Source organism: Lissotriton helveticus, chromosome 6 (genome assembly GCF_964261635.1).
Source record: "Lissotriton helveticus chromosome 6, aLisHel1.1, whole genome shotgun sequence".
Classification (NCBI taxonomy): domain Eukaryota; kingdom Metazoa; phylum Chordata; class Amphibia; order Caudata; family Salamandridae; genus Lissotriton; species Lissotriton helveticus.
Window position 1 is genome coordinate 52818650 of NC_136067.1, and position 27757 is coordinate 52846406.

At 46.7% G+C, this 27757-nt stretch overlaps 1 protein-coding gene across 7 annotated transcripts in view; it reads right to left on the bottom strand.

The window, feature by feature from the left end:
* Positions 1 to 27757, bottom strand: part of DNAH8 (dynein axonemal heavy chain 8) — a 10041960-nt gene that overhangs the window by 8748389 nt on the left and 1265814 nt on the right. For all 7 annotated transcript variants that reach the window (XM_078647354.1, XM_078647353.1, XM_078647356.1 and 4 more), the window contains exon 11: positions 9907 to 10008. In XM_078647354.1, the coding sequence (XP_078503480.1) occupies positions 9907 to 10008 (102 nt within the window). The remainder of the gene's footprint in view (positions 1 to 9906; positions 10009 to 27757) is intronic.

The following is a 27757-nucleotide window of genomic DNA, read 5'->3' on the forward strand; positions in this document are numbered from 1 at the left end:
ATCTACCTCCTATAACTTTGTTTATGCCTAGTTGCTACAAATAGGGGTTGATAGTGTCGACAGAAGTGTTTCCTACTGTCAAAATGGGGGAAGGAGGCTAGCTCCTCTACAAATTAAGGCTAGGTAAAATGTATGTTGCTCTCTCTTTTTCTCAATTATTTTTTAGCCTGTCTAAGTTGTCTGTGAAATAGCAATGAGCAATTTAATTGTCTATTCAGTAATACTGTTTAAACATTGTTAGCATTAATAAAATGAATAAGAATGTATGTTATGTTACTGCCCATCCTGTTTGATGAAATTATGACAGGATCAGGTGTCTAGATTGTTGTTCCCTTATTTTGATCTTTAAGAGGAACAAGATGTGGGTAGTTTTTGTTCTACAAGTCTTAGGTGATAACACCATTATTGTATGTTATTCTCATGTACATAGTTTTGCAAGGGCATTGCTAGTTTTTTTAGCTAGTCTGTGTAAATAAACTGACATAGTTTTGGATAGTGAAAAGTAGAACGCAGGGAAGATGCCCATGTGATCCTTAGCAAAAAAGATTTTTGAAGGAAATATTGTTTTATAGACAAGAACTCCTGTTAAATTAGCAGTTTTAGATTTTCCTGTTGCTCCAGGTCCTAAGCGTACAATGTAGGTGCTTTTATTAAGAAGAAGAATTTTAGAAGTGTCTGCAGTCCTATACAAGTAATGTAAAGTTTATGAGCAAAAATGTAGAACATTTCCTTTTTTTTTGGAGGGTTTTCAGATTAGTACACAGGAATACACAAATGTAAGGATTTAGGGTATGTCTGTGTTGTTTTTCTCTTTTCCTCACAATTTAGTAAATGAACAGACTTCCTTGGCTGCTTGGGATTGGGTGATGTATTACTCTTATCAGTTCACCAAAGAGTTCCTTTTATACTTGCCAATAGGTCCAGGATGTTGTTTTTTTTACTCTCACATAGATAGATGGAAGTGGTTCTTGGGTGCCTTGCTAATATATGGGGCGTCCCAAGACTAGGAAGTATTCTGAGACTATCCTCTCTGCTGATAGACTGTTTCTGTGCCTTTTCTAAAGACCTTTTGTTCTGTCCACCAATAGATATTTGCTGCCTTACAACCATTGCCAGAGGGTCCCAGACATCAGATTCAGCCTGGGGAGTCAGCGTCAGCACCAGTCCAGCTTAAAGCCAAAGTGAAGGTAACCAACACAGGCATTGCTGGCAACTAGGACCTCAGTGAAGGCGGAAGCCCTGGAATAAATTGTGTACCCCTGCCACTGTCTTGGGCGAAAGACGGGGTCACAAATCAGAAAGAAGAAATCGTGAATAAAGTTTTGATGCCCAGCTGAGAGTAACAGACCGACCAGAATGGCGAGGAAGCTTTGCTTGAGGTGACCCCTTTTGAAACAAAGGTTGCTTCAGAGATCTTAGCATCAGGCCTCTAAATCCTGGTCCTGAAGCGAATGCAAGTTTGCTCCTTTGTTTGTTGGTCAAGAGGTGCCTGAGCATACTGAATGCAATGTTTGGCCCCAACGAATGAGCAGTGCACCAGCAGAGCAATACAGGAGTTAGGAAAGGACTTGAGTTTAGGGTACAGGTGCTGTGTCTCTGGTGACTGTTAGATTGAAGTGAAGAAAACTGGTGCACTGCCTGAGACACTGGACAGGTTCGTTGAGAGCATTTACCTGGTGGGTGACTGCCCTATCCTGAAAGAAAATACTTTTTCCTTGAAACTGGGCTGTGATTCTTGAGTTGCGAGTTGTGCAGCTCCACCGTGGAAACAACAAGAGCCTGCCTGTGAGGCTCAGACGGACACAGGGAGAAGGCTCCCCTCTGGCTTGGTTGTACAGTGGCTTCAATTTCCCCCAAGGACTTCTTCTTTTTGTCAATAATGTACCCCTTTAGTCGTCCCATTTTTGAGGAGGAGTAGCCCTTTGCAGCTCTTCGTTCTAATTCCTATGGCCATCTGTGGTCCTCCTGGTCCCTTGGAGCCAGGATTGTTTTTGTAATAATTTGTTTAGTTGCTTTAATATTTGCATTAGTTATATTTATTATGCACGAAAAACATTTTTTTGAGCAATTGAAAAATGTGCCTGTGCCCTTTCCTTGAATGTATTAAAATGATGTTCTAGCCCTCATAAAAGGAAAATGGACAAGTAGCCCTGAAAATGTTTACTAGATGATTCTAGAATTTGCTTAGGACTAGAACAATGATAATTCTGTTTTTAATAGTGGTCACTACTCTCTCCTGCAATCTTTATGTTAATTATGACCCGATGCTTTGTTCCCTTTGTATTCCAGCTTATACCTCATAGATACCCGTTTAATGAAATGTTCAGAATGGAAAATGCTCACTTAGCAATGGATCATAGGAATCTTTAGCTCATGCTAAAAGGACTATCTGTTAAATATTGCAGGGATTTTTTAGCATGAGCTGAAAGACATTTTGTATTGTGGCAGCCATTTTAGGTAGCCATGTGCTCGCCATGTGCTGTTTCCCTCTTCAGAGCTTTGCACATGATCAGAAGGGCCTAGCTAGTAGAATGAACCTGCTCTTAGTATAGAACTGTCAGGCTATTTTTGCTGCTGGATGGAGAAGTAGCTCTCCTCTCACTTTGTTGAGCAAGCAGATCTTGTATGCCTATATTAGGCATTTTGCATGCTTACATGAGCCAGGACCGCCCCTTGGTCTTATGCTGACTATGTAACCCTAAGCACATATAAGGCCTCTGTTTTGTGTACTCCTTAGACTGCCTCAATCAGTTGCTAAGGTTTCTGTGTGACGTAGTCTCCCTCATCTGAGGTGAATAAATGCATTCTTTTTATATTTCAGCTTCTGTGCCAATTTCCTCTTTGTTGGTTTTAAAGGACCAAGTATCAGTGAGACCCCTGAGAAGGTTTCTATGTTCTTCAATGAAAGAAAAGCCTGTAGTGCCAGCCGAATTGCCCTGAGTTCCAGGAGACTGATATGGAGAAGGCGGTGCTGTGGCAACCAATGTCCGCTTACATGCAAGTCCTGTAACACCGCGCCCCAGCCTTCCAGTGAGACATCTGTAGTCACTACCTGAGGAGCTGGATTGATTTCGAAGGATAGACCTTGGGATATATTCTCTTCTTTCGTCCTCCACAAAGCGGCCCTTCTCATAGCCAAAGTGATCACCACCCTGTCTTCGAAGGGTCCATCTACTTGTCGCCATTTCAGGTAGAGCTGCTCCTGAAGTGAACGCATCCGCAACCTGCAGTGAGGTATCAAAGGAATGAAAGAGGAAATTGTTCCTAGCAGGGATTTGTAGCGGCAAACTAAAAGATACCTTCTTCTTCGCAACAGCTGAGCCACGTACATCAGTTTCTCTTGTCTTTCAAAGGATGGAGAAGCCTTGTTGAGAGACGTGTCCAGGATGGCTCCCAGGAAGCGTGCTTTCGTTTACGACTGGTGACTGGTGACTTGCAGCTGCAATACCATCTGTGAAGGTGGCCTTGGCGAGGCCACAGAAGAAGCTGGTGGAGCAGACACCTCCTGTGTCAAAGGAAGCGAAGAAGGAGGAGGCTGGGAGAATCTCCTACTATAGTCCAGTAACATGCCCTGAAGATCCGCTAGGAGGGAAATAGGGACAGAAACCATCTCCTGGCTAGCGTCCTGACGATGAAAAGATTGATGATACGAATGTCCCTGAACTTATTCACCTTCAGAATCAGTGTCCTGGCACTTGGCAAGAAGTTGTGAGGGACTATTGGCATAGCCAAAAGAATCATCCTCTCCTTCCAACTCCTCTTCCTCTTCCAGTAACAGTGCGGGAGGCAGGGAGGCCACCTTCCTTGGCGAAGTCATGTCTGGAGTGATTTTCTTGAAAGAAATAGTGATTCTTTCCATCGACAAAGAAGTCGTCGACTGAACCGTCGGCGGCAGAGAAGAAAAAGAAACCATCGTTGACGAGGTCGTCGACGGAAAATCCATCGATGACCAGCAGATCGTCGCCGAAGAGATGGGCGTTGTCGACACTGTCGTCAACAAGACCGTCGACACTCCTGCTGTTGTCATCATCATCGTCGTCATTAATGATGTCGTCGTCGACGACACCGTTGTAGCTATCGTCGTCAACACCCTCGTCAACATCTTCGTCGACGTCGATGACATCGTCATCGCCGATCTCGTCGAGACCGGAGTCGACGGATAGAGACTTGATGGTACAGTCAACGAACCCGTCGACGGTGGAACTTTCTTAACTTGTACCTTTGCCACCTTCGTCGACGGAGTCTTTCGCAGCGTCGTCGACGATTGACCATCCTTGTCAGACTTCTCAGATGTTTGAGGAGAAGGCTTCTTAAAAGGTAAAGCCGACTCCACCACTGCTGCTGTTGAAGGCAGTCCTTCCCTCTCCTTTGATTTGTTAGGACTCAGGCTCTCAGACTCACGGGGGGTCTGTTTTGAGGCCTTAGCATGACGCTCTGTAGATGGTGATGAGGTAGTCCTACCTCTCTTGACTGACCTTCTACCTCGAACCTCAGGAATTTTCTGTGCCCCTTGAGTATCGGGATGTGGTATCCTGGAGATCCAAAGATGTCATAAAATCTCCTTTTTCCAGTATGCCTAGTATTTCTTGGATCGTCACCATCCTGAACGACTGACTCTTCAGGAAAGAGTTGAGTGCTCTGAGGTCTAGTATGGGCCTCCACTTTTTCTCCTTCTTGCGTATAAGAAAGAAGCGGGAATAGAATCCCCTCCCTCTTTGAGACGATGGAACTCTCTCGATCGCTCCTTTCTTCAACATCGCAGATATTTCCTGGAGCAGCAGTCGTAGATGTTTGTGCGGAAGCCTGCGGGGAGGTGTTGCAGGTGGGATGGTGGTGAATTCCAGGGAATGGCCGAATCTTATTAACTGGAGTACCCACCGATCTGTGGTGATGAGATGCCAATTGTCTAGGAAATGGGTCAATTTTCCTCCAATCTTTAATGAGGGATATAGTTGCTAGACTGGCTGGAGTAATTGGTCACTGGCGTCCGCCAGTGCCCCTCCTCTGGTTTTTGCCCTTGAAGTTTGATCTCCCGTAAGAAGTCTGACGCCCTTGTTGCTGTTTCTGTTGGTACTGGGATTTATTCTGATAGGAATACGAGGACCTATTTTGATAGGATCCCCTGTAGGAGGACTGGCCCCTGGATTTGTTACCTCGAAAGGACTGGTTCCTTGCCTGCAAAGTACCAAGTGCTCTAGCAGTATCAGTCTTTTTTGATTGTTTGGAGCGCCTCGTCAATTTTGTCTCCGAAAAGGTGTAGGCCGTCGAAGGGCATGTCCAGCACCTTCGTCTGCACCTCTTGTCTGAATGATGTTGCCTTAAGCCATCCCTGACGGCGCAGGACTGCTGCCCCAGCTAGTTGTCGAAAGCCCGTCATGGCTACATCTATGGCACAATCAATGATCTCAGCTGCCGAGGTTTGACCCTCCGTAAGCAGTGCCTTGACCTCCTCCTGAACTGTATCTGCCAGTTCCGCTATATATGGGACTATATCTTCCGAAAGCTGGCGGTTATAACGCCCCAACAGGGCTATGGAGTTGGCCACCTTGATGGTCATGGCCGATGTCGTTGTAAACCGTTTACCGATTGTGTCCAACTTCCTTCCTTCCTTGTCCGGTGGGGCTGACAGAGGAGAGGAAGGGTTGCGAGAATTCTTTTGGGCCGCCTGGGTTACACCCGAATCCGGTTTCGGGTGCCCATTAAGGCAAGCTGCCGCTGTGGTTGGAGCCTTGTATTTTTTATCCAGGCGTGGAACCACCGCAGGTACAGAGGCCGGCGTCATCATCAGTTTCTTTCCCTGGTCCCAGAGAAAGTCTATTATTGGGATAGACTTCGTTATCTTCTTTGTTTGCTCCTTAAAGTCATATAAGAAGCACTCGGTCTCAGTTGATTCCATCTCCATATGAAATCGCTTCGCTGCTCTTTCCACTATTCTATGGAAACCGCCAATGTCCACTGGCGGTGAATCTGCCTGGCGCGGTTGGGGTGAAGCTGGGGAAGATGCCACATACTCTTCGTCCTCTTCGTGATCCGTCTGATCCTCTTGGACTTCCCACTCTTCCATTTCTTCAGCCTCCTCATCTGATGATTCTATCACCTGAGGTGGCACTTTCTCATGGCGGACCTGAGTAGTTGGCCGTGTCTGTCTTGGGGCTACCGCTGGTGTATTTGTAGCAGGCGTCGGGCCCCCTGTCTCAGTTGCCAGTGTTTCCGGGAAACGCTGTTTGTAGTCCTGGATAAGGTATTTAAGGTCATTCACAATTGAAGCGGGAAGGCATACCATCGGGGTGACCTCTGTACGAACATGAGCTTGGAAAGAGTGTTCCTGGTAGCTCATCTCATCCTGTTCTTCGTCCGTGCTCTGTCATTTCACGTGAAGGTCTGAAATGGAAGTAGCCTGATCCAGGAGTTCTTCTTCAGATTCTTCACTCTGGAGAATCTCCGTGGGCAAATGACTTTGTACCTTACTTGGTGACGTTGTTTCTGGTGTAATCTGCTTCTTGGTCAGTTTGCCAGACACAGGACCTTTTGCAGGAGCCCCTGCCGTCGTCCCTGGTGTTGTCGACGGTGGTAGGGTCAAAGACGACGTTTCTATCAGCTTGGATTTCTTCCACGGCTCAGTAATGACTAATTCCGATGACGATTCCCCCGTCAACGGTGCCTCCGTAGACGATAATTTCTTCGTCGACGATGCCTTCGTCGACGATGCCTTCGTCGACGATGCGCTCGTCGACGATGCGCTCGTCGACGATTCATTCCTCGTCGATGACGTCAACCCTCCCGTCGACGGTGGACTCTTCGTCGACGATGTCGTTGTCGACGGGGCAATCTTCGTCGTCGACGAGGTCTTGGACGTCGACGACGGCTTCAGCAGTATTATAGATGGAATAGGTTTACCAGCTGACGACGATGAAGGAGTGGTCGACGTCGATGAGAAAACCGACGACGCTGTCGTCGTCGACACAGTCGTCGTCGCTGTGGAGACGGAAACTGGCGCCACAACTCTTTTTTGCGTCGAGGAGGATGTCGCAAGCTTACTGGACGAATGCGTAGGCTTCTTAAAAGCCTGAGAGCCCTTTTCAGACACTGAAGATTTTGTCGATCTTGCCTCTGAAGACTTCTTTTGTACCTTCATAGGAGGAGTGTCTGAGGGGCCAGGGGACTCCACCCGTGGCCTCTTCAGGGAGACTTCTGAGGTCATTGAAAAGCTTCCCTCTGAGGAATCCACATTTTCCCTCTTTTTAAGCCTGTCCAGCCAGATGAGCAGGCGACCTTCTCTGTCCCTCAAGGTCTTGTTAGGGAAAGACCTACATATCTTACAGTCTTTAGGTATGTGGTCAGGATAAAGGCAATATAAGCATAGGTCATGCTTGTCTTCCACATGTAGCCTTTTCTTCCCACATGAAGAGCAGGCCCTGAAAAGGGCTTTCTTCTGGGATTCAGACATGCCAGAATTTTGAAGAAATAAATCACTTACTCCAATGATAAGCGGTTTGAAGTAATCCTGTTCGAGATTTTTGGAGAAAGAACTCACTTTTAAAAGTGAACAAGTTGGTTTTGAAGAGATCCTGAGGAGAACTCAGGTTGGAGACTCCCTAGCACAACGTGCGGTAGAAAATCTGAGAGACTGAGGCTCCTGTCAGGAAGGTTCTAGAGGGAGGTGATAGCTGATTGGCTGGCTCTAAGAGTTTGGTCCTTTTTACATAAGGACAAGGATAGGCTACTAAGGTGAGGCCCTTAGGCCTATTTTTCTCTATGTATGTCTATAGGACATTACTTTTCTATGTACCGGAGGCTCCCGTCTCGACGACGGGGAATGATTCAGGCATGTGAATCTATGAAAGACACCCCTAATACTGGATAAGCAGCGAATACAGACAGGATGGGAGTCTGTTTTAGCCTTCTTCTTGCCACAGGCAGAGCAAGAGTCAAAAAGACAGGGCATTTTAGATGAAAAATAATGCTAAACTGTCTTAAAAATATCAGAGATATACTCCAACACCAAAAAGACGTTGAAGTAAAAAGCTTTTGACAAAAACTTAAAAGTATTTTCTGACAGAAATCAGAAAAAAAGTTAGAGCTGAAGTAACCAGGGTCCTGACAGAAGGAGCCGGAAAGAACAACTGACCTAACTGTCACCCCTGAGGCATGATGGGAAGCTAGGGGTCATTGCTGCCTTAAAGGCACGGTGCCAGTTTATTCTGAGTGTTTCTGTGAGTTAGATTTTCAGCTTTCTACACTAATGTTTCTGCAATGCACCCTATGTGCTGACAATGTTTTTTCATTCTTCCTTGCAGGATTGTGATCTCTGCTGTATATTAAAGCAGTTTTCAAATGCTTTCTTTCTCCCTGCTTTATTGGAATGTATTCATGTACAAGAGAATTTCTTGCACCATTGCTCAGCATAGTTATAGAAAGCTGCATTGTGTGATATGTTTCCGGGGTCCCGTGCATGGTGTGGAATATTCATGTGCTTATGACTTTTAATGAGGATCCCCTGGAAGAGAAGTAAGAGTGTCCATCATGCTGCTAAATTCGATCCTAAGAGCTTGTTTACAGAGCCACTTTTAGGGATATTTATGCAACTGTAATAGTTCTCCATGTAAACCAGGATGTATTGGCATTTTGATTGAGATGTACGGAGTAGTTCAGTTAGATGTGCCACGATGTTTCAAGATGAACCAATCCTCGTCCCGCACTGCACCAGTCACCCTGGGTGTTCGACTAGGTTCAGCATTTTTCCCCATGTTCTTTAACCTGTTCATGGAGCCTCTGACGGAGATTTTAAAATCATCCAGCATTCACTATCTTATGTATGCGGATGATACCCAACTATACCTGAAGATCACCTCCCCTGAAGGCATCCAGTCCCTCAACTCAGTCCTGCTGGAAACACAAAGCTGGCTGACACGCAATCACCTGAAGCTTAATGCTCTTAAAACGGAATTCCTAATAATCTCATCCCACAACCAATCCCTCGTCATGGATCAATGGCTGAATCAGCTAACTGCTCTTAACTGCAGTCCACACCCCGTGGACTAGGCATCATCTCTGGGTATCATTCTAGACAAAAGCCTGAACATGCAGAAGCACATCAGTTCCCTCACCAAAGGGGCAAACCTTCAACTCAGCTTACTTAGGAAACTCAAACCCTTCCTCCAGGCTCATGACCTCAAGACTGCAGTTCAATCATTAGTGATCTCAAAGCTGGACAATGGCAGTGCAACACTCTGTGGCCTGCCTAGAATGAGGATGGCTCCTCTTAGGGCTACCCTCAATTCCGCTGCTTTTAACTGGGACTAAAAAATACCACAGTAAAAATGAAAGTGTTCCCTGGGTGTTTTTATGTGTTATCTATTAGGACAATTCCACTCATTTCATCACAATTGACTATTCACTTTGTTAACCACATTTAATCTGTTTCTTTCACTTACCCCACACACATAAGTAGAACCACAAAGGCAAAAAATTCAAAATGAATCACCAATTCCAAATGTACATTCTATTATTTTTATTAAACATTTTTGTAGATTTAAAAGTTTTCTTAAAGGTTTAAACGTTTTTGTATGGAGTTTGTTACTTAAGAGATGATCTTTTGGATTTTAGCAACAACTCTGTATTTCACAAGTTATTTGGCATCAACATTTCATCTTTAAGACAAAAAACCTTTTGGTTAAAAATGTTTTTTTTTAAATGTATTGCTCGTATAAACTGTTTTTGTAATATTGTTAACTGTCACTAGGCACTGTATTAAAGATGAAATGTTGATGCCAAAGAACTTGTGAAATACAGAGTTGTTGATAAAATCCAAAAGATCATCTCTTAAGTAACAAACTCCATACAAAAACTTTAAAACCTGTACCTATTTTTGTCTAAATAGCATTAGCATAAATGCTTGTTACACACCTGAATTCTCTTTATTACCACTTCTGCATTCTGGTCCCAAACACGAGATTTGCCACTGTCGGTAATGTATGCCTTACACGTTGTAACCATCTGATTTGTGACCTGTGATAAGAAAGAAAAACAAACAAGAAGCATTTCGTAAACTGTAGTATATATATATATATTATACTAATACTTAATGGAAGTTATTGTGAAATCAGCATTCCATCTAAAGCACAATCAAGCAATACTGAAATGATGAAGTTAGTTTTGTAGTTTAGCATGCACATTAGGGGGCATATTTATGTAGCTGTCACGCAGCACAGCAATCCACCTTCCTGGGTTGCACAGCGTGAAAGGGCAGGAATGTGCCATATTTACCATATTATGATACATTCCTCTCCTTTCCTTGCACTGGCTACCTAGCCTCAATGTAGATACCCTTGCACTATGGTGGAAGGAACACCTTCCTGCACAAAAACAATCCCCTGAGGCATTTTCTCTTTCTATGTGTGCTGCACAATGCAGCACACATAGAAGAGGAAATAAAGAGGAGAAATAAACATTATATTTCCTCATGACGCCTCACCTGGGGCGAGCGTAGAAGTTTGATCAATTCCCAGGTTAACTTTGATTGGTAAATCTTGGTTTGAGACAAAATCCAGGGGTGGATGCATCAGAACACCCACGCTCCACCAATGGAACACCCCCCAAGGGCAGTTGTGGTATCCTAGGTTAGAGAACCATCGTGCCATGTGGTTCTGTAACACAGGAGCTTGTTAACTTAGTTCTGTACCGACGGTTTAACAGAAGACGTGGTCAGCAGCAGTTGCTGTTGTGAGCGCTTCTGTAGATGGAGTCTTGAATATCCTTATCATAAATAAACATATTTAAAACTCCGCCTGCATCGATTCATCCTTTGTACAGCAGTGTAACACAATGCAGCGATTTGGGCAGTGTTGCATTACTCTAGATTTATCAAACCCCACAAGGTGGCCAAACATGGCTTGATAAATCAAACTTAAGAGTTATGTTGCTCTTGAACCCGTTGTCTGGCACTAGGACAAAACAATTATTTTGTAAATATGCCCCTAAATGACTAACTGCAGGAGAGGGGCACAGCGTTCTGTGTATTAATGAAGTTGTGTGTAGTTTGACTGATGCAGATGACTGATTTTATACATGTTCAAGCATTTCAACTTTGTAGATTTTTGTACAATTGTCACAAAAGTAGTTCAATTATATAAAAGACATTAAGATCTTCATTCTGAGTGGCCCGGTGTTGTGTAAAACTTAGTATCCCCATCGTATCATGTATCCCCTGCTCTTCAGAACTTTTTGGAAATTAAACTCAGCCCAGGTAGGTTCAGACAGAAGCAGCTGGTCACTGCTCAGGCTGAGTTAGGGGATACACGATTCCACTGGATGCCTAACTCAGCTCTAGCGATAAATCGCCTGAAACTTTTGCATACAGAAAGCGCAATAAATACAGAGAATGAATCGTAATGGAAATATCAATTAAGTTAATAAACATTGTGAAAGCAAAGAAACTATTGCTGGAGCATATCGAATCATATGAAATAACATGAGGGGAAGAGAATAGAAACTACGGCAGGGGCTTAAATAAGGGGAAAACTAATATCAAAACGTGCGAAAGATTAAAGGGTGAAGGTAAAAAAAGGGCAATGAAAAAGCAAAGTATTAAAATGGAGATAGTGTTTTGATTTTTATATAATGAATATGTTACGAGGTGTTAATGACAAACAAATAACTTGCACAGTAAGTTGAATAAGAAATGCGTTACTTACCTGTAACAGCAGTTATCCAGTATTGGTGTCTTTCATAGATTCACATGCCTGAATCATTCCCCGTCGTCGGGACGGGAGCCTCCGGTATATAGAAAAGTAATGTCCTATAGACATACATAAAGAAAAATAGGTCTAAGGGCCTCACCTTAGTAGCCTATCCTTGTCCTTATGCAAAAAGGACCAAACTCTTAGAGCCAGCCAATCAGCTATCACCTCCCTCTAGAACCTTCCCTGCTGGAGCCTCAGTCTCTCAGATTTTCGTACGCACCAAGCTAGGTAGGCGCAAAGCAGGTAGAGAGAACGTGAGTCCTTCCAGGGGAGGCGGGAGGGTTGCATGTGAATCTATGAAAGACACCCATACTGGATAACTGCTGTTACAGGTAAGTAACGCATTTCTTATCCAGTATTAGGGGTGTCTTTCATAGATTCACATGCCTGAATCAGAGTAGTTAGCAATACATTATGCACATGTCTGATGTAATGATGTCATATAAACAGTTAGATAAAACACTTAGAATCATGCGACTGTAGCATCAGCATACATCAACATAACCAAATAGAAGAGATGTGCATACCAGGTTGGCGGGATGTAGGAAGGCTCACCTCACTGGAATAGATGTCGAAGCACCGCCTGACCCACTGCTGCGTCCTGCAGAAGTTCAACATCCAGGCAATAGTGTCTGGCGAATGTATGCGGTGACTTCCACGTCGCTGCTCTGCATATGTCCAGAATCAGCACTCCAGCGAACAGCGCTGCTGATGTGGACATTGCTCTTGTGGAGTGTGCATGCACCGTGGCATTCAACGGCCGGCCGGCCTTTTCATGGCAGAATGCTATTGCCGAAGAGATCCACCTTGAGATACTCTGTTTCGTGAGAGGAAGACCAAGCCTTGGTCTACTGTAGGCCACAAAAAGTTGTGACGACTTCCTGAAGTCTTTTGTCTTCTCCAAGTAGAACTTTATACACCTTTTGAGGTCTAAGGAGTGTAACGTCCTTTCTGCTGCAGTGGTAGGGTTTGCAAAGAAGGATCGTAGAACCACCGGTTCATTAAGGTGAAAGTCTGAAGGTACTTTTGGTATGAATTTGGGATTCATCCTCAGCACCACTCTGTCCTGTTTAAATTGCATAAATGGCTCCTGAATGGACAGGGCTTGCAACTCGCTGACCGTCCTGGCAGACGTTAGGGCGAGCAGAAGAGCTACCTTCCATGAGATGTACTTGATGGGTGCTCGATGAATGGGCTCAAAAGGATGGCTCATAAGCTGGGTGAGTACCAAGTTTAGATGCCAAGTGGGCGGAATCCTTCGAGGTCTTGGATACGATCTATACAAGCCTTTGAGGAACTGTTTAATAAGCCTGCTGGACCAAAGCGAAGGGGCCATCGAGGATCTGGTGTAGCGTGAAATCGAAGCCAAATGAACCTTTATAGATGCATGTGCCAACCCTGACTCTGCCAAGTGTAGAAGGTATGGCAATATCTGCACAGGGGTAATTTGAAGAGGTGACAACTTGTGTTCCACGCACCATAAGCAAAACCGCTTCCACTTGAGGGAGTACGTTTTGTTGGTACTGTCCGCTCGCGCTTTCGCTAGGACCTCCCTGCATTCTTGCGGGATGGCTAGATGACAGAATTCTCTGTGCTCAGGAGCCAGGCTGATAACCTGAGCGATGGTAGGTTCGGGTGTTGGATCTGTCCGTTGGACATAGTCAGCAGGTTCGGGTGCTGTTTCAGACGAATCGGAGTTCTGATGGAGAGGCGATGAAGGTCCGAGAACCAGTGCTGCCTCGGCCAGAACGGTGCAATTAGGATCAGGGTACAAGGCTCCGCTTTCATCTTTCTGAGGACTCTGGGAATCATCGGGAAGGGGGGAAAAGCGTATGCAAAGACGCTGAACCAACTGATGGAAAGGGCATTCCCGAGAGACCGTGGCTGGGGACGCCAACTTGCGTAGTGTGGGCATTTGGCGTTCTCCCTGGTGGCAAAGAGGTCGATCCGCGGGATTCCCCATTCTGAGAACACCTGATCCAGTGTACCTTGGTTAAGTTCCCATTCGTGAGTGAGAGACGTCCGTCTGCTGAGTGCGTCTGCAATGGTATTGTCCTTGCCCGGGACATATTCCGCTTTGAGCGTGATCCCTTGGAGCACTAGCCAGTTCCAGATTTCTTGCGATTCGTGTGATAGAGTGAGCGAACGCGTCCCTCCCTGCTTGTTCAGGTAGTGCATCGTCGTGGTGTTGTCCGTCCTGACGAGCACCTGGGAGTTCTGGATACGTGGTAAAAAGGCCTTCAGTGCCAGGAAGACAGCTCGCAGTTCTAGAAGGTTTATGTGGAATGTCTTCTCCTGCTCTGTCCATTTGCCGCTGACTTGGAGGTCCTGGAGGACCGCTCCCCAACCTTCCAGGGAGGCATCCGTGGTGATCACCAAAGGCGCTGCTGGAAGGAGGAAGGGTAGACTTGTCGACAGATTCCTGTGGTTCATCCACCATTGCAGGGTTTTTGAAATCTGTGGAGTGATTCGCACTGTGTCGTCGAAAGAGCCTGTGCTTTGAGTCCATTGGTATGCTAGGGCTTCTTGCAATGGGCCCATCCTGAGGCGGCAGTGCGGGATGAGGAGGATACAGGACGACCTCATGCCTAGTAGTGATTTGAAAGTCCGAACTCTTATGGTCTTTCTCGAAGCCACAGCCGTGGCCAGAGATACGATCTTGTGTTTCCTTTCCTTTGAAGGAAATGCTTTTACGCATTCCGTGTTCAAGGTTGCCCCCAGGAAGGAGATGTTTCTGGTTGGGGTCACGCAGGATTTGTCGAGATTGAGAGTTAATCCCAGGTGCAGAAAGAGATTGGTGCAGGCGTTGGAGGATGAGGTCGCGCCTGCCGCTGAGGGAGCTTTCACCAGCCAGTCGTCGAGATAAGGGAAGACCTGGTGACCCATTTGACGTAGGAAGGCTCCCACAGGGGAAAGGCACTTCGTGAAAATCCGCGGCGCGGATTTGAGGCCGAACGGCAGCACTTTGAATTGGTAGTGGCGTCCTGCCACCTCGAATCGTAGGAATTTTCTGTGCCCTTTGAGTATTGGGATGTGGTAGTAGGCATCCTGGAGATCTAGGGATGTCATGAAATCTCCTCTTTCTAGGATGCCTAGTATTTCTTGGATCGTCACCATCCTGAACGACTGACTCTTCAGGAAAGAGTTGAGGGCTCTGAGATCCAATATGGGCCTCCACTTTTTCCCCTTCTTGTGGATGAGAAAGAAGCGGGAATAGAATCCCTGTCCTCTTTGAGACAATGGGACTTTCTCGATCGCTCCCTTGTGTAACATGGCCGATATTTCCAGGAGCAAGGGCCGCAGATGTTTGTGTGGCCGTTTGCGTGGCGGTGTTGGGGGTGGGATGGTGATGAATTCCAGGGAATGGCCGAATCTTATTAGTTGTAGCACCCACTGGTCTGTGGTTATGAGATGCCAATTATGTAGGAAATGGGTCAACTTGCCTCCAATTTTGAATGAGGGAGATTGTGGCGGGACTGGCTGGAGTAATCGGTCACTGGCGTCCGCCAGTGCCCCTCCTCTGGTTCTTTCCACGGAAGTTCGATCTGCCATACGAAGTTTGGCGACTCTGCTGTTGTTTCTGCGGGTACAGCGATTTATTTTGGTATGAATAGGAGGATCTATTCTGGAAGGACCCCCTGTAGGAGGGTTGACCTCTGGACCTGTTGCCCCGAAAGGACTGGTTTCTCGCCTGCAGCGTACCCAGTGCTCTCGCCGTATCGGTGTCTTTTTTGATGTTCTGGAGCGCTTCATCAATTGCGGTTCCAAAAAGATGTTGGCCATCGAAGGGCATGTCTAGCACTTTTGTTTGAACTTCTTGTCGAAATGAAGTAGCCTTAAGCCAGCCCTGGCGCCGCAGGACTGCTGCCCCCGCTAATTGGCGAAAGCCTGTCATGGCTCCATCAATGGCACAGTCTATGATTTCCGCTGCCGAGGCTTGTCCTTCTGAGAGCAGTGCCTTGACCTATTCCTGCATCGTATCCGGCAGCTCCGCCAAATAAGGGACCATGTCCTCCCACAGTTGGCGATTATAACGTCCCAACAGGGCTATAGAGTTGGCGACTTTGATAGTCATGGCTGACGTGGTGGTGAACCGTTTCCCGATGGTATCCAACTTTCTTCCCTCCTTGTCCGGTGGTGCTGACAAGGGAGAGGAAGGGTTGCGGGAGTTCTTCTGAGCTGCTTGGGTCACCACTGAGTCAGGTTTCGGGTGCCCATTGAAACAAACTGCCACCTTGGTGGTAGCTTTGTATTTCTTGTCCAGGCGTGGGATTACCGCCGGTATGGAGGCCGGCGTAGCCATCAGTTTCTTTCCCTGGTCCCTGAGAAATTCTATAATCGGAATTGATTTGGTGGTCTTCTTCGTTTGTTCTTTAAAATCATATAAGAAACATTCTGTTTCCGTTGTTTCCATTTCCATGTGGAAACGCTTCGCTGCCCGTTCCACTAACTTATGGAACCCGCCAATGTCCAGTGGCGGAGAGTCCGACTGGCGTGGTTGGGGTGAAGCTGGGGAGGGCGCGACATACTCGTCGTCCTGATCCGTGCGATCCTCAGGGACTTCACCTTCTTCCATCTCCTCAGCTTCCTCATCTGAGGAGTCCACTACTTGCGGCGAGACTGCCTCATGGGAGGTCTGCGGAGGTGGTCGCGTTTGACGTGGGGCTGCCGGTGGAGCAGATGCAGCCGGCGTTGGGCCCCTATCCTCAGTAGCCTGTGCCTCCGGGAAACGCTGCTTATAGTCTTGGATGAGATATTTAAGGTCATCCACGATGGCCGCAGGAAGGCACACCATTGGGGTCACTTCCGTCCGTACCTGTGCCTGGAAAGAGTGTTCCTGGTAGGTAAATTCTTCCTGTTCCTCATCCGTGCTTTGGCATTTGACGTGGAGGTCTGAGATGGACATAGCCTGGGTCGTCGTTTCCTCTTCCGATTCTTCACTCTGGAGGAAGTCAGAAGGTAAGTTGCTTTGTACTTTACTCGGGGACGTCGTTTCAGGCGTGATCAGCTTCGTTGGCAATTTGCGCGGTGGCGTCGGCGGTGGCAGCGTCCATGACGACTTTTCCACTAGCTTGGACTTTTTCCATGGTTCCGCGTTGTCCCTGGTCGTAGACGACTCTCCCGTCGACGGTTTCGTCGTCGACGGCACGTTCTCCGTCGTCGGTGGCTCAAGCGACGAGATTTTTGTCGTCGTCGATGTTTTCGTGGACGACGCGCTCGTCGACGATTCGTTTCTCGTCGACGATTCATTCCTCGTCGACGTCTTCTTCGTCGACGGTCTCGGCGACGAGTCTTCCGTCGACGGCGGGCTTCTCGTCGTCGCCGTCCCTGGTCTCGTCGACGATGGGGTTCTCGTCGACGGTGTCGTCGTCGTCGACGATGGGTTCTTCGTCGACGGTGTCATTGTCGACGGCCCCGATTTGGACGTCGATGAGCTCTTCGTCGACGGGGTCGTCGTCGACGGCCCGAATTTCGTCGTCGGTGTGGTTTTGGTCGACAACGGTTTGGGCAGTATGATAGATGGGATGGGCCTACCTGCCGACGACGATGATGGAGTGGTCGTCGTCGATGCCAGGACTGACGACGCCGTCGTCGTCGTGGAGACGGCGAGTGGCGTCACAGCTCTCTTTTGCGCCGAAGATGGCGTAGGCTTGGTGGATGAGTGCGTAGGCTTCTTAAAGGCGTGAGAGCCTGCGTCAGACACTGAGGAGGTCGTAGATTTTGCCTCTGAAGATTTCTTTAACATCTTCATAGGAGGAGTGTCTGAGGGGCCAGGGGGGTCCCCCCTTGGCCTCTTGAGGGAGACGTCCGAGGCTATGGAGAAGCTGCCCTCTGAGGACTCCACATTATCCCTCTGTTTAAGCCTGTCCAGCCAAATAAGAAGTCGACCTTCTCTGTCCCTCAAAGTCTTATTAGGGAAAGAGCGACAGATTTTACAGTCCTTGGGGACGTGGTCCGGATAAAGGCAGTATAAGCACAGGTCATGCTTGTCCTCCACATGGAGCCTTTTCTTCCCACATGAAGAGCAGGCCCTGAAAAGGGCTTTCTTCTGGGAACTAGACATTCCTTAAAATTGGTAAGGAAAGACAGCACTTGCTGCCAGAGAAGAGTCCGAAGTATCCCTGATGAAGAATTTGAGAAAGTAGTCCTTTTCCAAAGCGAAAAAAGTAGGTTTGAAGATATCCTGAGGAGAGCTCAGGCTGGAGACTCCCTAGCACAATGTGCGGTAGAAAATCTGAGAGACTGAGGCTCCAGCAGGGAAGGTTCTAGAGGGAGGTGATAGCTGATTGGCTGGCTCTAAGAGTTTGGTCCTTTTTGCATAAGGACAAGGATAGGCTACTAAGGTGAGGCCCTTAGGCCTATTTTTCTTTATGTATGTCTATAGGACATTACTTTTCTATATACCGGAGGCTCCCGTCTCGACGACGGGGAATGATTCAGGCATGTGAATCTATGAAAGACACCCCTAATACTGGATAACAGTGCATGTTTGGTTAGACTCATACAACATACTTGCCATTTTATCAGTCTGCCCTATATTTTTGTGTCCATGCTAATTAAGCAAGCATTTGCAGCGCAATCGGTCTCATACTTGTGTGAAAGTTAGAGCTATTGGCGTTGTAAATGACAATGTTTTTTACTTATGTTTTAGGTCGAGCCTCGGTAGTGCATGCGTTACTCTGTGACATGATGTATTGGATTATGGAATAGAAGCTTCACCCACTCCCTGCCCATATTTGCCATTGGCTTGTGTCGTTGTCCTTCGTAAATGGTGGCTTCTGATTCGTTAATAGGCTTGTTAGTCCCTACTTAGTATGAGGACTGGCCCTTTTACTTCAGTTGTTACACGATACGTCTTTTTTAGTCCGTAACCTCTATTTCTTTAATGAGTTTCCCCTACTGCAGGCACAGCATGCTTTCCTGCAACATTCAGTGTGCCATGCCTGCTTTGACATTCCGAGCAGCCCGGGATAATAGTGGCTGCTACTTTGAATAGTTCTCGCATTTACAAGAGTTTGAGCTATTGGCATTGTAAATGACAATGCCTTTTATTTTTGTGTTAATTAGCAAAACAGAAAAATAAAACTCATGCAAATGCGACACCTATTGCATTGCAAATGCTTGTCATATATGGCTCCTGGTGCACACTGGTGGTGCACATTCTAATGTTCGTTTGTCACATTGTTGGTTTCGTATGTAGATACTGGTGCACACTTGTGTCTCAGGCAGCAAAGCACACATTCTGGGACTAGTTCCCTTACTGCCTTTGTTCGTACACGGATCCAGGTGCACGCTGCTGGCTCATGGCATAGTTTCTGGTGCTGGGTTCCTACGTGATAGGTTTTTGTACAGGAATTCTGGTTCACGCTCACGTCACTCGCTGCACAGCACACTCTAATGCTGGTTTTCAACATAGCAGGACAGGTTTTCCAACACTGAATTCAAGAACTATCAAGACTCCCGTCTACATGTTTCATTAACGTCATGATTTAAAAGATTATATTGTACTTGACATTTGAATTGCTTTAGATATTAGTGTGCTCCTTGATACTATATTTGCAATTAGAATAGAAATTAGTTTTCGCTGAAATTTGACCGCTCAGAAGTGGGGTCAAGTCAAGTGTGAGCACCTTTGTGCTACATCAGAATTTGAGGACTTATTTACTGGTGCACCCCATACAGCCCACACTACTGTTCCGTTACCTTTTATATCTATTAAAGCGACACCTTATTCTTCATACTGGTTCACTCTCAGGCATTCAAGGGAACACAAACTTGTGATGGAGATTCACATTTCTTATGGAGCAGAGTGGACAGTATCCTTTAACAGACAAACTTAGATGAGAGTAGTCCGGTGCTTAATTTGTAAAAGAAATAAAACAAAATTGCTGGGGTCCTCGTCAGTATGACACCACAGTTTGCACCACACATCACCACTGTGCTTACCCAACTACTAACCATCACACTGCTACAAGTGTGATAATTCAGACTGTTCGAGGCCACCAAAGCTTTAAGAAAGAGTTGGGTGGCAGGTTTTCGTAGTTTTTAATGTATATTGAATTAACAAAAAACTGTTTTTGTGCTAACTTTAAATTGCACAGACAGCACCACCATGTGGCAGCTGCCATAAGTGCTGGTTCTGGCAGTTAAGTGCCGGTGCCGAGCACAGAAACCACCAGCTCAAATTAAGCTCTGGAGTAGTCAGATCATTGTCTTCAAAATTGTAGGGCCAGTTTCTTCCAGAGAATAACAAACATTTATTTTCAAAAATAAGGTCGAGCTAAATTATCAATTTTGACATTGTGTTGACCGAAGAGCAGTGTTAAAATGAAATGGGATTGTTTTTTTTTTAAAACTTTGTCAAAAGGTTTAAGGCAAATCTTAGCACCTATGTGCACTGCTATTAGCTTATGTAATTTTTAGTAGAGGAGGATTGATTTTTTTTTTGGTGTGCATTTTAGCATGCCCGAGGACTGCACTTGCCGGAGAAGACATGTCTATCACATGTCAGAGGTGCACAATAGTATACCAGATAGTGTTGTGCTGTGCGTGGTTGCCCACATAAGGGGTACAAGATGTGCATTTTAAGGCGGTTCTTGCTAACAAAATATGTTTACTGTTCATGTAATGCTTCACAGAACTCTATTATGCGTTGGCCCTGCTGGGAAGTTGCTTTAATGACGCGCCAAAGTGTTACACATTCCAAATTATAGTCGATATTTAATAAGATATTTAACTCTAAACATTTTTGATCTCCTGTCAACCCCCCAATCAAAATCCAAATACAACAGGCTGCTAGTGCATGTATGACCACTGTGCTGGTTTTGTTCGTCTTCCATTTGTTTGGTAAAAGGTACCTCCTCGCTATTATTGATGGGAAGAGGAGAAGCTTCTGGACTCCTTCTCTTGGGAGAAATTGAATGACCACATAAACACTCTTCTGAGCTTACTTTTATTTCAATTCAAGTCGCTCTTCTCTTAAGTTTGGAAGCTTGAATATCTCCCCATAACTTGTAAATGGGGGTTTTCAGCCCCAGGATCTGCAGGTGGGAAGGTATGCCGCAATCCAAGCCTCTGTGGCTGTGTTTCCAAGAAGTCATGCTGGTGGCACTAGCTTCCAAGTTTACGGAAATATAGGGTCAAGGTCAAAAAGCCAGTGATTCAATGCTGAAGCTTGGTTCTATGGCAGAAGATCACTCCTCAATACCTTATTCAAACATCTAGGAATCTTTTCAAAAACTTTCTCTCAAACATATGACACAGAGGAGGATGAAATATGTAAGGAATGAGGAAATGATTAGTGGCCCTCTGGTGGATGTAGACTGTATCGACCCGTGCTCTTTTAGAGATAATTTAATGTGAAAAAGTCATAACTCCTTACAGACCTCCTAGATTGTTTAGCTTTAATCAACATTGTTCAGTATGCGACACATGAATACAACAGGAATGCACTATGAAGGCAGTGTCTTTTTGACATAATATTACATGGCATGCAGCGGTTTGTAAAGAGTCTTACGGCGGGCGCCCTTCCATAGGGAACTACCGGTCTGGATACTAGCCCCTTTAGTGGCAATGGAAAAACAAATGTCCTTTCACAACTGGCGGGAGGGGGGTGTGAGGTTCTGGCCGATCTATACCCCAACGAATCCTTCTTCACTTATGAGCAGGCGGAGGAGGCCTTCGGCCTAGGAAGAGGACAGTATCTGCACTATCGGGGACTGCACGATGTGGTAAGGGTTACCTGGCCTCAGTGTCCGGATGCACCACAGATGACTCACACCTTGCACATTCTACTGTCCTGCGGCAGGGGGCGTAGACTAATCTCCCTGCTATATGCAGCTATGAAAAAGAACTCCACCCCACTGGTGCCGCCGGCTTGGGCGGCATGGGAGGCGGATCTTGATGCTCCAGTGGAACAGGGGCAGCAGAAGCGAATAGGGTCCCTCAGGTTTAAGGTGTCGAGCAATGCACAATTCAAATTGATACACTTTAACTTCCTGCACCGTACCTACCTGTTAGGACACTAATCCAGGGCTCCGCAAACGAGTACGACCGACAAGCCCTAGGAACTACAAATCCCGAAAAGAACTCGCGCTGAACTACAATACCCAGAACGCCCTGCCCTGTGCATGCGCAGATCGCGCCACCATAAAGCCAACCCGGAAGACGACGACCGCGTCGGATATTTTGGATGCGAGCCGAACACCCGCTACGCTGAGGCTTCGAGTAAGGTGAGAGCTGATAGCTATATTGTGGTTTCTGACCCCGCAAGCAACAAAGAGACAGGACCGTCTCTATTGCCGCCAGTTCTCAAGGCTTCGTACCCCGTTGCATTGCCTGTCCCCGCTCGAGGGTAAATCGAGCGCAGTGACTCAGTTACAGTCCCTATCCCTGCCAGTCCCCGCTCGAGGGTAAATCGAGCGCGTTGACTCTGTTACAGTCCCGAACTCTACCAGTCCCCGCTCGAGGGTAAATCGAGCGCTGTGACTCTGTTCCGGTCCCGAACCCTGCAAGTCCCGCTCGAGGGTAAATCGAGCGCTGTGACTCTGTTTCAGTTACGAACCTTGCCAGTCCCCGCTCGAGGGTTATCGAGCGCTTGGGACGTCGTCCCAGTAACACACCTTGCCAGTCCCCGCTCGAGGGTTATCGAGCGCGTGGGACATCGTCCCCTTCCCTTCCTTTGCCAGTCCCCGCTCGAGGGTTATCGAGCGCTGGGACTTTATTGATTTACCAAACCTTGCCAGTCCCCGCTCGAGGGTTATCGAGTGAGAGGGACACCGCGTTATTCTTTGTTAGCACCAACCGCGCATTGCCCTCCGTTGGAGTGAGTGTCGGGACCGACACCACTGCGGAGGACGAAGTGAGGAAACAACAAACTAGTACTTTCTCGAGTGGTATTGTCGGCCACTGCTTAGCACGGTGTCCTCTGTTGGGGAATACCGGGACCGGTATTCATGCAGAGGACGGTTTGACCTGCCTTATACCCGCATAACAAGGAGTTATAAGTGATTCCTCAACTGGCCTGGTCTTGTGTTTATAAAGAGCCATTTATCAGAGAACGTATTGTTTTGTCCTTACTTCCGTAAAGTCAGGGGGCCAGGAGGTGTTACCCAATCCTGAGGGAAAACAGGATTACACTACCTAACCTCAATCTCGTGGAGGCGTTTGTCCGGAGACAGCTGCCCCAGATGTAGTGCAGGGGGGGCGGGCTTCCTACATTTAGCTTGGGACTGCCCGTTTTTGGGCGGGCGTGGTAGATCACATAGTCACCACTAGAGGCCTTCAGATAGCAATGAATCCCTTGCATTGTTTACTGGCGTTAGTCCCCCAAGCCCAAGAAACGGAAACTCTCCTATAAACTATTGCAACTGATGTTGGTGCTTGCCAGGCGCAGGGTGGCGATTACCTGGATGGGACAGAGGGCTCCCGAGGTGCCCACTTGGCTTAGAGATGTGAGAGAGTGGTCCCTGGCCAAGGAAACTCATATGCAGCTTACTCGGAGGGATGAGAAACTGCAGGAGGACTTACTTGCCTGGCGAAGCATGTGTATCTCGGGACTGGCAGAGAGAGGGCAATCTTCCCAGAGCGAGTCTGATGGGGCAAGTGACGAATTGTTCTCGCCATGGGGGTCGGGTTCTGATGGAGAGGGTGGGGGGGTTTCTTAGTGTTTATTTATTGCAGAGAGTTGTGCGAGGCCTGGCTGCTTCCTCATGATGTTATTTATTTGCCGGCAATTCTGTTATTCCTCATGTGTCAGTGTCTATCCAGGTGAAGCCTATATCCACAAATGCCATAATGAGAAGGTCGATTTGTGTACATGTGTTGTAAAGATGCCAATTAAGGGGGGGTTCTTCTTTTTGTAACTGTTAAAAACTGAAAAAATAAAGTAAAAAAAATATATATTACATGGCATCGCATTGAAATATGTGCTAGGGTCTCAGAACATTGAGTACTTAAATCAAGAGCCCTTCAGAGGCAAAATCAATAAATTAGAAGCGCAAGTTTATCTATAACCAGTCGATGTGAGCTACTCGTGGCAACTTTTAGTTTGTCCATCTTGCTTAAAGGCATTCCGTAGACCGTTGGGCTCTTGCTAGTTGCTTTGTTACTTTTCTTGCATATTTAGACTCGATTATATTGTTGATTGACAAGGCAGTAGAATGAGTCTATTGCTTATGGCTTTGGCTTGCATGCTCTTTATTAGATGTGCTGATGACATCAAATCGCTGAGATTTTTCGTGAGGCGTGAATATACAGCTAGACTCTCATTTTTCTTGATCCTTTTCTTTTCTCACCACCCAGACTTGTGTTTTTCTGTTCGTCCCATTACTTTTCAAAGTATTGCAATGTCAGGCATAGTCCTTGTGTGTTTTATCCCTATAATACTTTTAATGATGCTTAATTCTAGAAAAGGTCAGCAGCAGCGATTCGGTGGTACCAAACAAAATTATTTTTTATGCCACCCTTCACATCTGTAGTTTTGCGTGCTTTTTAAATAAAACCTGCTTAGCTTTGTTATTTCCAGTGATGCCTGAAGACTAACAGACATAGGGACATGATCTGGCTCAGCTAAAGTGAGTCCCATTCTTATGGTGTGATCAGAAGATATTGCTACCAGCACAGCTGTTGGGATAGATTCATTTCTCACACTCAATCAGTCTCATACAATGTTTTTTTCTGTACAAATTAACTGGCTCAGGTTAAATGGAGGTCTTATTTGACTTTAAGCAGTGACTGCAGGAGGCTGGCTTATTATATGGTGCCAACTTATGTAAGTTAGCACCCTGCACTAATCCAGACAATCCTTATGGTGATTGTAGTGGTCTTAGACAACCATAGAAAGCTCTCTAAGTGGTAGCTGTGGAGAGCAGCCATCACGCTTAGTCCAGAAGGAGTGTAAAACAGGCTGTTTTACCAGAACATAATCTTATTGGTGTAGATTAAGTGAAAAAGAACGACACAGTTTATTTATAAAAATATGTATTTGTTATAAGACACTCACTAACACATACAAATATCTCCTACCCGTAGATATACACAATGCACACAGTACATTGCATAGAAAACAGGTAAGTAGCATCAATACACAGTGGTTGCCATGGGGATTCCAAACCATATACTAAAATAGTGTTATGCGAACCACGACTAAAGTCAAGACTATACCCAGGAGACATAGAAGTGCTGGGGACCCAAGGAACCACCCAAGGTAAGTAACCAGGAACCCCATGTAGGCCGTGTGCAGTGTGAACACGACCGCATGCCCAATTCGAGATAAGGGGTAAGTCACGGTTGCAATTTTAAAGAAGTGAGACCCTTTCCAGTGGACCCTGAAGTAACCTCGTGGAAGACAGAAGGTTGGAGAGCCACCCCACCTTGGATGCCCAGGGAGCTAGGATACCTACAACAGAGAAGTCGGGTGCATAGGTGTGAAGTGGCGTCGGAAACCACCGTCGAACTCAATGGAGGACTGCAGGAAGATGCCGCTGCTGGAGAAGATGAAAGTGTCCGGTGGAACCCAAAAATGGATTCAAGATGAGAAGTACCTGCAAGCACAGGGTACAGAGTCTATGCGACTCAGGAGTGACCAGGAGGAGAAGATGATTGCCCACCAATATCAGGTGATGCAGGAGAGTTGGCTGTGACCTTAGAGCTGCAGCTCTGTAGACCAGGCGATGCTGAGGAAGGCCAGGTGCCATTCACAAGCTGTCCCACGTCAGATATCGAGAGTTGAGGGGTCGGTGTCTGTCAGGAACACCACCAATCCTTGGTAACTGCAACCAACATGGAAAGCAAAAAAGGTGCAGTGTCGGGAGCAGCAAGGTCCAAGTGACTCGCTACAAGCTGGGGAGTCAGAGCATGCCCCGAGCAATAAGGGCAGTCCACTGGAATCAAAGACGACCCTCACGAGGACCCACAGGCCGGAGGCACTGGAGTTGCAGGAGGACCATGAGCAGCTCACCAAAGATGCTGGTCCACGGTGGAAGGGATGCAGTGAAGATGAAGATCTTGGTCACAGGAAACACTTGAGGTGGTGGCTACTTGCAGGTGCAAGATCTCTGAGGAAAAGAGCCAACAAGCCTTTGCAACGACGGTTCTGACAAGGGATACTGGCCTCAAACTCAGTGGAAGACAGTGCAGGCCTCGAGGAAATTGAAGAACCACCACTTGTGTTGCTGAGCCTTTTGGAGTCCATGGGAGCCCAGGATCAGCAGACTGGTCAGCTGCATTGCGGTGCCTGCAGATGCAGGGAAGTGACTCGTTCACTTCAAGGGAGATTCCTTCAGGTGTCTTGGATGTCCACATGCCTTGGAAGGATCCTGTATGGATCACGGGCACAGACGTTGCAGCAGATGAGCAAGAAAATTGACCAGGAGTAGCAGGAGTCTTCCCAGTTGCAGTCTCGATGCCCATAGCAAAGTCCAGCAAAGTCCAGAGTGCCCAGACGGTTGAAAGTGGTATCTTGATATGAATCTTGTCCCATGAAGATTCTTGGGACCCACCCACATGTAAACCCTTACGCACCCTAAGGAAGGGTTGGGCCGATTCAGGGTTCCTTCGCAAAGGAGGGGCTGGACAGTGGGGAGGATACTCCCATGTCCATTGTCCAGTTTCACGCCTTGAAGTACATGTACTCAATGTTACCTAACTGTCCTCTTAATTGCTCCACTTTACAATGACCTCGCTGTAGCGAGTAATGAGCAAGTTATTTACCTTAGGGAGACATATATCTGTAAGAGACCTAGATTAGTTATGGATTCCTCATTTTAGAATTACCCCCAGGCATCAGACTGGATCGTAAATTCTTTTTCTTCAGCCGTACCCCTGCGCGTCAATAGGTGGTGTCGGTCGACTCCACGTTCGTCGTTGGAGTCATGGTCGCATGACGTTGCGGTATCTACATAGACGCTGCCCTCGCATGCTGACGTCACTTCTTTACACTGCATTACATGCCAGAAGTGCAGAGCCATGCAAGACACTGACCACTGGTGCACAAAACTAGGGCCCTGAAAAAGAGTCCCTTACCCTAGAAGTCAGTTCGCTGAACGGGGAGGAGGGCTGGGGTGGTGAAGAATCCATAACGAATCTATGTCTCTTACAGATATATCGCTACCGAAGGTAAGTAACTTGTTCATCTGAAAGAGACAATTAGTTATGGATTCCTCACCTTAGGATAGATACCCCAGCAATGCCAACCCCAGAGGTGGGTCTGCGAACCAAGTTCACATCAGAAAGTACTGGAGAACTGAACGGCCAAAGAATCCGTCTCTCAGGACTTGGCTGCCCAGGCAGTAGTGTGTGGTAAACGTGTGCAGTGAAGCCCACCTAACTGCCTGGCAGATGTCAACGTCCCAAAGCAGTAGTGGCTGCCATCGCCCTGGTTGAATGGGCGCGAAACCCCACTGGCGGCTCCTACTTTGCCAAGGAATAACAAGCTTTGATGCACAAAACAACCCATCTAGAAATGGTCCGTTTGTGCATGGCCCGACCTTTTTTAGCACCCACGTAGTCCATAAAAAGAACCTGGTAATCCACCGGCAATTGTTTTGCGCGATCCAAGTAAAACGAAAGCGCACGCTTTGGATCCAGATGCTGGAACCTCTCTTCTTCTTTGGAAGGATGCGGAGGCAGAAAGAAGGTGTGCAAAGCGATGGTCTGTCCAATATGGAAAGGAGTAACCACTTTGGGAAGGAAGGAAGGACAAGCTTTGAGCTCCCTCACCCTGCACGCAGAGGTGATGGTCATGAGAAAGGCAGTTTTCAAAGTCAGAAGCCTGAGAGGACAGTTATGTAGGGGCTCAAAGGGAGCACACATTAAGTAAGAACCAAGTTCAAGTCCCACTGAGGCATTACGAATGGAACAGGAGGAAAAAGATGAGTAATTCCCTTAAGAAAGCAATTTACAAGGGGGGATTTTAAAAGAGAAGGCTGGTCAGGAAGCCTAAGCAAGGCTGAAATGGCCGAGAGGTGGCCCTTAAGAGAGCCCAGAGCAGAGCTCTGCTGGGCCAACGAAAGAAG